General features: G+C 35.0%; 1 protein-coding gene across 6 annotated transcripts in view; it reads left to right on the top strand.

The window, feature by feature from the left end:
- The window catches only part of NFAT5 (nuclear factor of activated T cells 5), a 123,036-nt gene that overhangs the window by 89,280 nt on the left and 21,145 nt on the right, over positions 1 to 12,611 (top strand). For all 6 annotated transcript variants that reach the window (XM_058528145.1, XM_058528147.1, XM_058528148.1 and 3 more), the window contains 3 exons: positions 3,335 to 3,469; positions 3,594 to 3,646; positions 9,859 to 9,991. In XM_058528145.1, the coding sequence (XP_058384128.1) occupies positions 3,335 to 3,469; positions 3,594 to 3,646; positions 9,859 to 9,991 (321 nt within the window). The remainder of the gene's footprint in view (positions 1 to 3,334; positions 3,470 to 3,593; positions 3,647 to 9,858; positions 9,992 to 12,611) is intronic.

The following is a 12,611-nucleotide window of genomic DNA, read 5'->3' on the forward strand; positions in this document are numbered from 1 at the left end:
CCTATTGGCCATCTGTATATCTTCCTTGGAGAAGTGTCTGTTCATTTCCTCTGCCCATTTTTTGATCGGGTTGTTTGTTTTTTTGTTGTTCAATTGTGTGAGTTCTTTATATATTATGGAGATCAACCCCTTGTCAGATGTATGTTTTGCAAATATTCTCTCCCAGCTGGTTGGTTGTCTGTTCATCTTGATTCTGGTTTCGTTTGTCTTATAAAAGCTCTTTAATCTGATAAAGTCCCACTTGTTTATTTTTTCTTTAGTTTCCCTAGTCTGGGTAGGCATGTCATCTGAAAAGATTCCTTTAAAACCAATGTCAAATAGTGTGTTGCCTATATTTTCTTCTATGAGTTTTATAGTTTCAGGTCTCACCTTCAGGTCTTTGATCCATTTTGAGTTAATTTTTGTGAATGGCGATAGCACATGGTCCACTTTCATTCTTTTGCATGTGGCTGTCCAGTTTTCCCAACACCATTTATTGAAGAGACTTTCCTTTCTCCATTGCATGTTCTTAGCACCTTTGTCGAAAATTAGCTGTCCGTATATGTGTGGTTTTATTTCTGGGCTTTCAATTCTGTTCCATTGATCTGTGTGTCTGTTTTGTTGTAATTTTTTAAGCAGTGTAATCACTTTCAAGAGTCAGCTTACTAATTACTTAAAGATAAAAGTAAAACAGTTAATGCTTAAGTAATCCTGACTTTAGTTCTGTTTAGTGTGGAGTCTGTCTTGTTAGGTAACCATTAAACTTTTTAATAGAAAAAACCTTTTAAGGTCAAAAGTTAAAAGTTAAATTATCTTGGATAGTAGCAGACTAGTTCGTTGTGTGATGTAAATACAAATATATAGAAGATAAATACACATTGTACCTTCAGAGAGGGCTCATTTGGCCATTTTATGCCTTTAATACATAAAAGGAAAAAATGGGATAGGAAAAAAAGATTTTGATAATCGTCAGTGAAGTGGAAATTCCACATAGTATTTGAAAATGGGGGGGGGGGGGGGGTGCGGCTCCGTGACTTAGCAGTTAACTGTGCGCGCTCCGCTACTGGTGGCCCGGGTTTGGATCCCGGGCGCACACTGACGCACCGCTTGTCCAGCCATGCTGAGGCCGTGTCCCATATACAGCAACTAGAAGGATGTGCAATTATGACATACAACTATCTACTGGGGCTTTGGGGGAAAAAAAAAAAGGAGGAGGATTGGCAATAGATGTTAGCTCAGGGCCAGTCTTCCTCAGCAAAAAGAGGAGGATTAGCATGGATGTTAGCTCAGGACTGATCTTCCTCACAAAAAAAGAAAGAAAAGAAAATGGGGGGAATGGTTATGACTTTCCATTCATTTTGTTGATACAATGTTTTCATATAATTTTGCCCTCTTGTTTTCTAATCAAAATATTTACCATGTTTTTCTTGACTGTCCTTTAAAAACAAGTATCTAGTCCTGATGTTACTCCAAAAAGTTATAAATTAGTTCAGTTAATTTTTTACTTAAAAAAGGGTATATAATTGCCATTGTATGACCAATAACTGTTTCCATTCTGTTCATACATTAACCCTGTGGGTTCTAGACAGTGTATATGTATATACATGCACAGTTTCTTTTAAACTCTCAGACTTTGCTGAAAACATCATTTGCCATTTAAATATTTAATAAGGATGGGATACTTAGTTGTTTGTAAGTATTAGTTGTTGTTATCAATAAGTGAGGCTAAATGATGCTGCAGTAACAACCAACCAAAAAAAATCTCAGTGGCTTACAACAACCATTTTATTTCTCCCTCACTTTATGATAATATTGGCTGTGATTTGGAAGCAGGTCCATTCTCTTCATTCTGGGATCCAGGGTGAAGAAGCTGCCTTTATCTGGGATGTTGCTGTTTTTGTAGTGGAGGAAAAAGGAGATGGTGGAGCCATGTGAGGCTTCTTAAAGCTTTTGCTTGAAACTGGCACGTTACTTCAGTTCACATTTCATTATCCGAACAAGTCACATGGCCAGTTCTGATGTGAGTGGAGCAAGAATTAAAGCCTTTCCAAAAGGGAAGGGGCTAGGGAAAGAGGAGCCATGAATATTTTGACAATAACAGTTTCCCACATTACACTCTTGTAAAGATAAAATTAACTATTAAATATGTAAGCATCTAAGGAGAAAAAACTTAAACTTTTCCTAAAGTTTAGTGGAATATCTCATTAATTTAGAAGTTGATGAGTTATATAGGCCATATTTAAGTTTACATTTGCAGTGTGTATGTTGCAAGGGTTTATTAAAACAACAAATAGCATAATCTATGACAAAGTGCTTAGCCTTAAGGGGAGCAATTTTTTGAGTACTTAAAAGGTGTTTATTTGCATATACCAGTATCCCAGAGAGTATTCTGATGGAAACTAGTCCTTGAGTGTCAATAATGAAGAATGTTTCTGGAGTCATATTTGTTGGGGAAACTGTATACTATACCCACTTCTTGGTTATTTACAGTGTACATCAGAATATGAAATGCTTAGAGAAATCCTTTTGTTTATTTAGCTTTGCTTAACCCCATATTTCTCAGATTTACTTGACTTTCGAACCTGTTTTGCTAAGCAATACCTGTTAAATTTTCTTAAAGAAATCCTGGCATGAGGAAGTTGGTAGGCTAATTAGAATTTATTCATTAGATCTGGCTCCTCAGTACTTGTCAACCTCTTTGTTAATTTTAGTAGTGGCTAGCTAATCTTTGTAATTGAAAAACAAGTGCATTCTATGTTTTAACCTCAGGGTATCCCAGTTCAGGGAGATCCGCTGGTAGAAAGAATTATTCTGAATCAGATTCAGTCTATTTTCAGATGTTCTTTTGGTATGGGGCCTCTGAATGCTAGGTCTAGGTCCTTAAAGAAGCCAGTTAGAGGCACTCATTGCCTCAGAAGTCTTGTAATGGCATAGCATAGCTGACATTTTTAAGGTTAGGATTGTGGGACAGGCTTGTTTTTAAATTGAATTTTTAAAAAATATTATTAAGACAAAAACATGACCAAGTGCATATTTTAAAACTTTTTTATTATTCATGTAAGGAGAAAACGAAGATTACATAATAAATTAAAACCTTATCCTGGATGTTAATCCATCCCTATAAAATCTTATAGTTTTTTAAACTATAAGTTTTAAAGTTATTAAAAATTAATGTGGACTTTTCTGTTTTTCCTCTGCTCTCTGTTAGGGTAAAAGTTAAGTTGCAGAATAAAGGAAGTCAAATTCAGGAGTAAACAAAGACAACTTACAGAACTGGATAATAATTGAGAGTTGATGTTAGATAAGAAATAAGTATTAGTGGTTCATTTTATGGAATGTTTATGTATACCCACAGCTCAGCCAGCAGGAGTGCCAGAAATCTTAAAGAAAAGCTTGCATAGCTGTTCAGTGAAAGGAGAGGAAGAAGTATTTTTAATCGGCAAGAACTTTCTGAAAGGAACTAAAGTTATTTTCCAAGAGAATGTTTCTGGTAAGTAGGCATAATACTAGTATAGAGATTGTTGCATTTTTCATTTTGTTATAAAGATATAGTCATAGCTGCAAGTAAAAATTTTTTCAAAATTTTACCAAGTCACTGTTTTTATTTCAATCAGATGAAAACTCTTGGAAGTCAGAAGCTGAAATCGACATGGAATTATTTCATCAGGTATAATTTAAGCCTTTTTGTAGTTTGATTGTTTACTCTCTGAGAAATTCAGTCTTGTTCCAAAATTTTCCTGAATCAGCAGATTAAATTTCTTCTTTATCTGGGGTTGATGTAAGTCATTTAAAGTTTCTTCTTGAGTTTAACTGAAACAGAATTATTCCACTGATGCTAGAAATGACAGTTCTCTATTTAAAAAGGTAAGAGCATTAGCAAATTACCATTGTTAATAAATGAACATTTCTTTCCTAATATTTATTTGCTCTGAGGATTTGGATTATCTTAACCTACTGTTTAGTTAAATCAAAGGGAAACTTATTTATTGAGTACCTGCTATGTGCCAGATGTTTTATGTTTGTTACCTTTTTGCATTCAGAAACACTGTTTGTTACACTTGTGTTAAAGAGTCTATAGCTGTAGGACCTTGCCATGTATTGTTTTTCAAATAACAAGGAAAAAGAGCTTGAAAATAAGGATAAAGAACTGACTTAAGAATTAGTATGTAGAGCAGATAGGACCAAATTCATAGATGTTGAGACTAGCAGAAGAGAAGGACAAACTTATGAGCAAATCAGATAGACATGCAGAAGAGTTGTATGTATAGGAGTGGTTCATAGAGAGAGAAGAGAGAGCGGGAACAAACTAATGTGTAAAATACCCATAAACGTCAACATAAAATGCTGATGGGAATAGAAAAGAGCATATGAGAACAAGCAGAGAGATGGAAGAGGCAAAAATTAGAGAATCTATGGCCAATTTATCATAAAAGTTTGTAATTCCTTTGTGGTTTTTTAATTAATTTTTTTATTCCTTTGTGTTTCAAAAAAATCTAATAAAAATTTAAAACATTATATATCTAATATATTATATCCAGTATATTGCCAAACTCAAAGCTAAGGCCACAGTGCTCCCTAAAACTGCCATCACTTCGGACACTAGCCACAAGTTCAGGGATCTCCTGGCTGCTCTCACTTTTGAACAGCTGGCTTCAAATTCAAGGGTTCCCACTCCCTCTCAGATTTGCTAGAACAACTCACAGAACTCAGGCAAGCACTATACTTAACAATGTCAGTTTTATTATAGCAAAAATATGCAAATCAGAACCAGCCAAAGGGAGAGACGCATGGAGCATAGGGTCCCAAAGATGAAGCTTCTTTGGTTCTCAAGGAAGCCTTGCCTTCTCAGCACATCAGCGTGAGGCAATAAGCTGAGTATTGCCAATAGGGAAGCTCACCCAAGCCATTAGTATCTAGACTTTTAGTGTGCAGTTCCACCAGAGGTCGAAACTGATATAACGTGTTCCAAAGCCCCCTTCATAAATCACACTGTTAGACTGTCCAATGGCCAAAGCCCCCAAACAGACAAAGATACTGCTATCAGACAGGATATTCCAGGGTCCTAGAGATCATCTCCCAGTACCCAAGGGCAAAGACTACATCTCACTTTGGATGAAGTTAATTCTTCACTATATAGTATCATGTAAAGTGGAGCTTCCTGTGTACCTAGACAAATGCTATGTAGAAAGTTTTCCTCTAGCCTTATGCTACTACGTGGTGTCAAAAAGAGGTGGTGGGACTCAACTGTCATTTCTTTGTCGTATTGGGCAATCTCTGCTAGACTAGTCTTAACTGAGGTTCTAGAGCTGCTTTGTCACTAGCAACCTGTATTACTTAAGTAAGACAAGTCGCTGTTGTGCCCTAGTTTTCTAATCTATAAAATAAGCTCTTTTACTAGATATTCGAGGCTCCTTCTAACTTTGACATTTTGTGATTTCTTGTATAACTTGTTGGTCAGACCATTCCCACTCCCCACAGAACCAATAGTGGCTTCTTCTGGAGGACTTCTAGAGGTTAGAGACAATGTATTATGACTCCTCTGTGTTCCTCATACTATTAAGCACTTAATAGAGCCTCATGAAAAACTTGTTAGTTCACTTCATTCACTTTGAAGAAAAAGAGGACTCTGGGTTCTGAGGTCCTTTGTTCTTCTTTCTAAGGGCACATCACACCCTGATTTCCCCCAGGTACTTATATGCCTATAGTTTTGGTCCTGACTGAAGCTTAATGTATCCATGCAATACTTTTGTGTGCCGTGAATGTATTTTGTTTTTTGATGAGTTGGTTAGATTGATATAAACTCCTTTGCTAGTAATATTCTATTTCAATTGTTATTCCTTACCTTAATTATCTTGTGATGCAGTTTTATAGATAAGAAAACTCGTTCTGGAGACTGAGAGACTTGCCTTATAAATTATACAAGATATTAATAAAATAGCCCCAACAAATTATCATCTTAATTTGCTATTTCATATAGAACTTAAGAAGTCTTTGTCTCCTCATCCTCACTCCTCTTCTCTCTCTCCCTCTTCCTCTCCCCTTCCTTCCTTCCTTCCTGCCTTCCTACCTTCCTTCCTTCTTCCTTCCTTCCTTCCTTCCTCCTTCCCTCCTTCCTTCCTTCCTTCTCTCCTTCCCTCCTTCCTTCGTTCCTAACCTCCTTCTTTCTTTCTTTCCTTCTTTCTTTCCTTCCTTCCTTCCTTAGCTTTGAAGCATGGGGTATTTACATTTTTAAAACACTTTTTTTCAGAGCAGTTATACCAGCTACAGTAGATTAAAAAATAATCATAAAAATAAGATGTGGTGGAATGGAAAGGCATTATGTCCTTATTTGGTGGCTATATCTAGAGGTCCTTGGGTTTTTGCAAGCAAGTATGTGCACAAACTAAGTCATAATATGGTCTTTCATTAATTCTGTGGTTCTGCTGTTCATTTTAAAATTTTTATCCTTTTCAGAGAGAGCTTTTGTCTTTTTTTTTTTTTTTTTTCCCTTAAGAGGCTGTCTGGGAAGTATTCTAGAGTGGAATGAGAGCTGAGATATAGAGTTGATCCTAGAGATTATGTTAAAGAAAAAAAAACACAAAGATTAAACATTTACAGGGAAAAGTGATGAGAAAATATATTAAAAGAAACTTTGAGTGTGGTCAATAAAGAAATATCAAGCATATGTAGAAAAGTTCAAAGGGCCTCTGCAATATTAAAAAATGCCCAGAAGGTGATATAGTAGAAAAGACCACTTAAAGATAACTTTGCAGATTGCACTTATGAATAATTGTGATAGCTATTCATTTGCAACCCCAAAATCAACTCATCAGGTATTAAACTTTTTCTATTATATAAAAATTGAGATTTAACAAAGTCTGGAGAAACAGTTCTTTGTTTAATGTTTGGCTCTTGTAGTCAAGGCTATATAATATGTTTTATGCTCATGTATACCAAATGTGATAGGCACATGATCATTATATCTATTCCCGTTTTAACAACTTTAGATGAGTTGTATAGGACCTTAATTGCCTATAAAATATATCTTAAAGATCAATCTCTCTCTCTCTCTCTCTCTCTCTCTCTCTATATATATATATGTATCTTTAGGATAAGTTGATTTTGAAAGAAAGCAAGAGAGTTTAGCAGCTTGAAATGTGGTGGGGATTTAAAAAGGTAACTAGAAGCTAACAACAGGTATCTTAGAAACTAGGAAGAGGTATACAATTTGATTTAAGAATTACTTGTTTACAAAACATGACAGGCATTACTGTATCAAAAATAGAAAATTATATAGATTGTCATTTCTCAATGACAATCTTAGTCTTAGTCTTCTGGATTCTTTCTGTTGCATTTTTTAGAGTGTAAGAATCAAAAAATAAGGAGAAGTTGGAGCTTTGGAGAAGATAGAATTTTCAGTATAATATGGAAAGAAAGTTATTGAAAGAAATGCCAGAAAAGATCCTCAGAATTTGTGGGAACAGCTAGACTAAACAAAGAGTTGAGAGTTTAGAGGTTATTCAGATTGGTTTTATTAGGAATTTTATTTTGTTATGTGTCTCTAATTATATATATATGTGTGTATATATATGTATATATATACACTGTATATACATACATACAGTGTATATATATACTATATATAATTATATACTATATTATATATTTACATACATAGATATATAATATACATATATATATCCCCAATTGCCAAATGAATGTGGCAATGATAAATTATCTCTTAAGAGAGTGAAAAATATCTAGCACCATTGCTCATAAGCTCTAAAAAGATTATCTGATTATCTGCTGAGAAAAAAAAATCGTTATTTTGAATCCACACAGATTTTTCTAAATAATTAAAATTCATATAGTCTTCTCTTTATACCCAAAAGAACATTGTACCTGCTCCAAAAGCCTCCCAGCCCTTCGTATGTTTTGTCTGTATTATACTCCTAGCTCAGCAGCAGTTAATTGCTCTTAATTTGTGAGAACAGTATTTAAAAACAACTTTCTATCACTTTTCACAATTTACTTAGTTTTTAATTCAAATCACTTGTAGAATTTCTAGATTCAGATTGAGGAAGTATGAAGAATTAGTGTCAAAATAGGTTCATTTGGTTTTTAAAAGGTTTCAAATTAGGTTTGCTTAAATACGCTCTCTAACGCAAGTGGGATAAAAGTTTTTTGATAAAATATGCACTGACTTTTAGGTATTCATTCTGTTACTGATTACCAAAAAACAAGTTTTTATTCAGAAGAATAATTTCAATTATAGAGTTTGCCAAATAATTTTAAGACTGGAAGGATACTTCACAAGTCCATCTATTCAACCATTTCCTTAACTATAGGGTAGGACTGCTTTGTGATGTAGTTGCAATGTTTAAACAAAAGAGTAAAAGTGGGAGTAGACAAGATTTAAAAACTATTTCTTAGAAATTGGATAAGTGCAGGTACATTTTTTGATGACCTCATGTACAATTGAGTATGTGCTTTCAAATTTTTGCCCCCCAGTACCTGTGAATGTGCACAGATTTATACATGTTTTTCCACCTGGCTTAAAAGCATGATTTTTTTTGAGATGGCTAACTGGGCTTAGGAGGCATTCTATTAATGCCATAAATCAGAAGCTGTTTCTTTATTTATAATGTGACTATCTCAGAGAGTGTTTTCAGATAGCTTAGAAATAAATTAAGCGCTCAGAAATTGACACCTTGACCTTGGCCTCATTTGTCACATATTCTCTTCAAGTGAGTCAACCAACTATAGTCTAACTAAGTAAAAAATATCATCAGACTCACTTCATCCTCAGCTATCAGCATTGGCTTTCTGCATATCACATCCTCAGTACAAAAACATAATCACTGCCCCTTGATGTTCCTTCTCGTTACTATAATGCACTAGGGAAGAAGAGAATAAGTCAGGTGTGGTTTGCAGTATCTTCCAAAAAGATGTAGTCCCAGTGAGTAAGTGCTGGTGAAGCATTTATGAACTCTTCCCTTTTCTAATAAGGATGCTTCTACCACTATTCTGACAAAAAAATAACTTTGATTTACTGGGGTTTGGGTAAAATGAACCCTGTTTGAATTTAAATGAGAATTAATGATTAGGAAGCAGTGAGTTGCATTGTGAAGTGCATCTCACAATTAAGGTTGTACAAAGCATATGGTAACTGACATTGTACTTGGTGGGCGTATTTTCTCCCTCAAAATTTATTCATTCTTTTATTGAACAATATATTTGAGTGTATTTTGTGTAAGGTGCTTAGCAGTGGAGATCGAATGAAGAATAAAACATCCTAGGTTCTCATGGATCTTACATTCTTGTGGTTAGAGGCAAAAAACAAGCAGATAATCACAGTAATTTCAGGTGGTGATAGTGCTATTTTATAAATAAACAAGATTATGTGATCAGGTGGGAGAGAGGGGTGCTACTTTAAATAGGATGGTCAGAGAGGGCTTCTTGGAGGAGGTAACATTTGAATAAGACCTGAAAATGAGTAAGGAACTAGCCATTTGAAGAGGTGAAGGAAGAATATACCAATGGGAGGGAACAGCAAGTTGTAAAAGCTCTGAGGTAAAAATGAAGTTAGTATTTTAAAAGAACGGACTAGAAAGTCAGTGTGGCCAGAGTGTAACAAGCTGGGAGAGAATGGGAATTAGATAACGTTGACAAGACAGGGACCATGTAAGCCATTGTAAAACATTTGGATTTTACCTTGAAAGCAGTTTTAAGATTAGTGTCCTGATGCCTGTGAACCTAAGCTTTAAAATAACATTTTTTTTTCTAGTCAGACTAACTTTACAGCTAACAGGATGTGTACTTATTTGTAATTTTTTATTTCAAACTTTTATTTTAAAAATATTGCTTCTTTTCTGACTCTTGTAATTTTCTTTCAATTAGAATCATCTTATTGTGAAGGTTCCCCCGTATCATGACCAACATATAACTTTGCCAGTATCAGTGGGAATATATGTAGTGACCAATGCTGGAAGATCTCATGATGTTCAGCCTTTCACTTACACTCCAGACCCAGGTATGCCAAAATAAGAAATTCTGAACTAAAATGAGTAATTGATTTCTAGTTCTTTGGAAAAATATAAAGATGACCAGCCAACTAGAAAGAGAAAGTTGTGCACTAAGAGGAATTGATACCAGTATTTTTTGGAGATGGCATTATTTCCTAGAAAGATGGCCACCAAATACTGCTTTTACTCTTATGTTAAGGGAATCATTTCTGCCTTATGCTCTAATAATAAAAGAAAAGCTAGGAATGCTCTGACCTCAGAGTCTCCAGAGTTATCGTACAGGTTACTCTTTAGTAAAAATTACCATTCATTGAGTACCTCTTATGTGCAGAAAGGTGAAAGTGACAACTTGGGGAAACTGCTAATAGTTTACTCTGGGTGGCTTATAGGATGCATTTTGGTAGAGGTGAGAAATAAGCTTAATAAGATAAGTAATAAAATCACAAAGAGAGTGATATGCCTGTGACGCTAATTTGTGTAATCAAAAATATCAAAGACTGCTAGTGAATAAATATTTTTGTTTTTTTTTTTTAATTTATTTATTTGTTCCCCCAAAGCCCCCGTAGACAGTTGTATGTCATAGCTGCACATCCTTCTAGTTGCTGTATGTGGGACACGGCCTCAGCATGGCCAGAGAAGTGGTGCATCCGTGCACGCCTGGGATCCGAACCCGGGCTGCCAGCAGCGGAGCGCGCCCACTTAACCGCTAAGCCATGGGGCCGGCCCAATAAATATTTTAAATATAAGCATTTAGTTTAGATGCTGTAGAAACCAGAGCAGTAAGAGCAATTGAAATGTTAAAAGTTTAGAAGATCTCTTGGTGAGAACTATCTTATGAGTTCTTTGCCAGCGTTCATTTAGTTGCCTGAAGAAGAGAAACCTTTTCCTGGGAGAGAAAGGGAGAACATTTTGGAAATAGAAACTCTTCACATGTTCCATTGACCTAGGCTGGGTTTCTGCCATGCTTACTATTGATTCAGTTCATTCCAGTCTCAGGCATACTTCAAAATTAGCAATTCCTCCGTATCTGTAAATTTATTGATGTGTTATTCCCAAATAGTTCAGGATTCAGTGAGGTACAAAGTGAAAAAAAGCTATCAAGGAAAGAAAGCTGTGGCAACAAAAAGTGATGGAAATAGTAGCTAGGACAGAGTTATATCTAGTCTTGATAATTACTTTCTATCACTTAATGTATCTGTTCCCTTTTATTTTAAATCATGTCTGAATTTCACAACATTGGTTATTTTCCACCAGTTTGCTACAAAAGTATGACACAGTATAGCACTAATGAAATCCTCTTATTATTTGTCTCAGACTAAAAGATCACAAGTAGAAATTTCAGACAGAAAAAGGCAAAATTTAGAAATAATATACTGACTTCAACAAAAATAGGAAAGAGAAGATTGGTTTATACTCAAAGACAAAATATTTGATTGTTTTCTTACTAGGAAAGGCTCAAAAATCCAAGAAAGTTTAATTTAAAACTAATGGTAGTTAAAGCATTTTAGTAACTGTTAGTTACTAAATATTGACATTTTATATTTTGCGTAAGGAGGAGCCTGCTCCTGTGGGGAGAAAGATGGCATAATTAATGCATAAGAACTTTTTTCCTAGTGAGCTTCTATATCATTTGTATGGGAAGGGAAGAGGGAGGTATAAGTGTGTGTCAGGGAATAGTCTTAAAGTTTTTGCTGTCCTGAAGATACTCAGTTTTTGTTCTTACTTGTTTGTCTTGACTGATTAATTATAAATAACTTAAGGACTTTGAAGTATTTAGCATCAGCACTAAGAATCCTCATTTCTTAGTGATAAATGCTGATTATTAGAAATTTTCCTTTGATAAATTGCCAAATAAAACAGCTTTTAAGTCTTCTGCTTTAAAGCCCATACTAATTGGCTATATTTGGCCACATTTAGGCAATCATTAACGTATGTTTATTCTTTTAAGTTTTTCGCCCTCATATTTTGTATAGCATAGATAGCAGTCATTCTCAGAAACTCTTAATTGAATAAACACATAGTATGCAGACTTTGTAATAAGATCCAATGCTTAGGTTTCTGCCTGTATGATGTAGCTAGTTAAAGAATCTTCCCGTGATTTCACTTTTTTGTATTTTATAAAATGTAATCATCTTTTCAGGTGTAGATGAGAGAGAATATGATTTCAGAAAAACATGGTTATAGAAAATTTGCAGTATCTCATTATCATTCATCTGGGGGCTGTGGTTAAACATTTGAATATTCAATGGTGTATGATTATAACGGCTAAAACTAGACCCACCCTAACACTCTCAAGTCAGAGTAGAAATGGCAACTGTTATACCATTTGTCTAAATATTTAAAAGTTATAAATAAAACTAACAAATCATTAAATAAAATATATCCTGTCCTCTTAATTTGACCAAGATACCTGGAAGGCCAGATTTGAATTTAGGATTTTCAGACCGCTTGGAATTCCAAGCTGGAATATGGCAACATAAGAAAAGAGGATCCCCAGCCTGCCACCCTTCTTTCCCACTCCTGGCTCCATCCTACACCTGGAGGGCCTTGAGGCACTAACCAGTGCTTCCAAGCTCTGTCCAGCCTATAGGCCTAAGACTGCACACATAGTCTGGAGTAGTTGTACAA

The sequence above is a fragment of the Diceros bicornis genome, chromosome 32, assembly GCF_020826845.1.
Source record: "Diceros bicornis minor isolate mBicDic1 chromosome 32, mDicBic1.mat.cur, whole genome shotgun sequence".
Taxonomy (NCBI): Eukaryota; Metazoa; Chordata; class Mammalia; order Perissodactyla; family Rhinocerotidae; genus Diceros; species Diceros bicornis.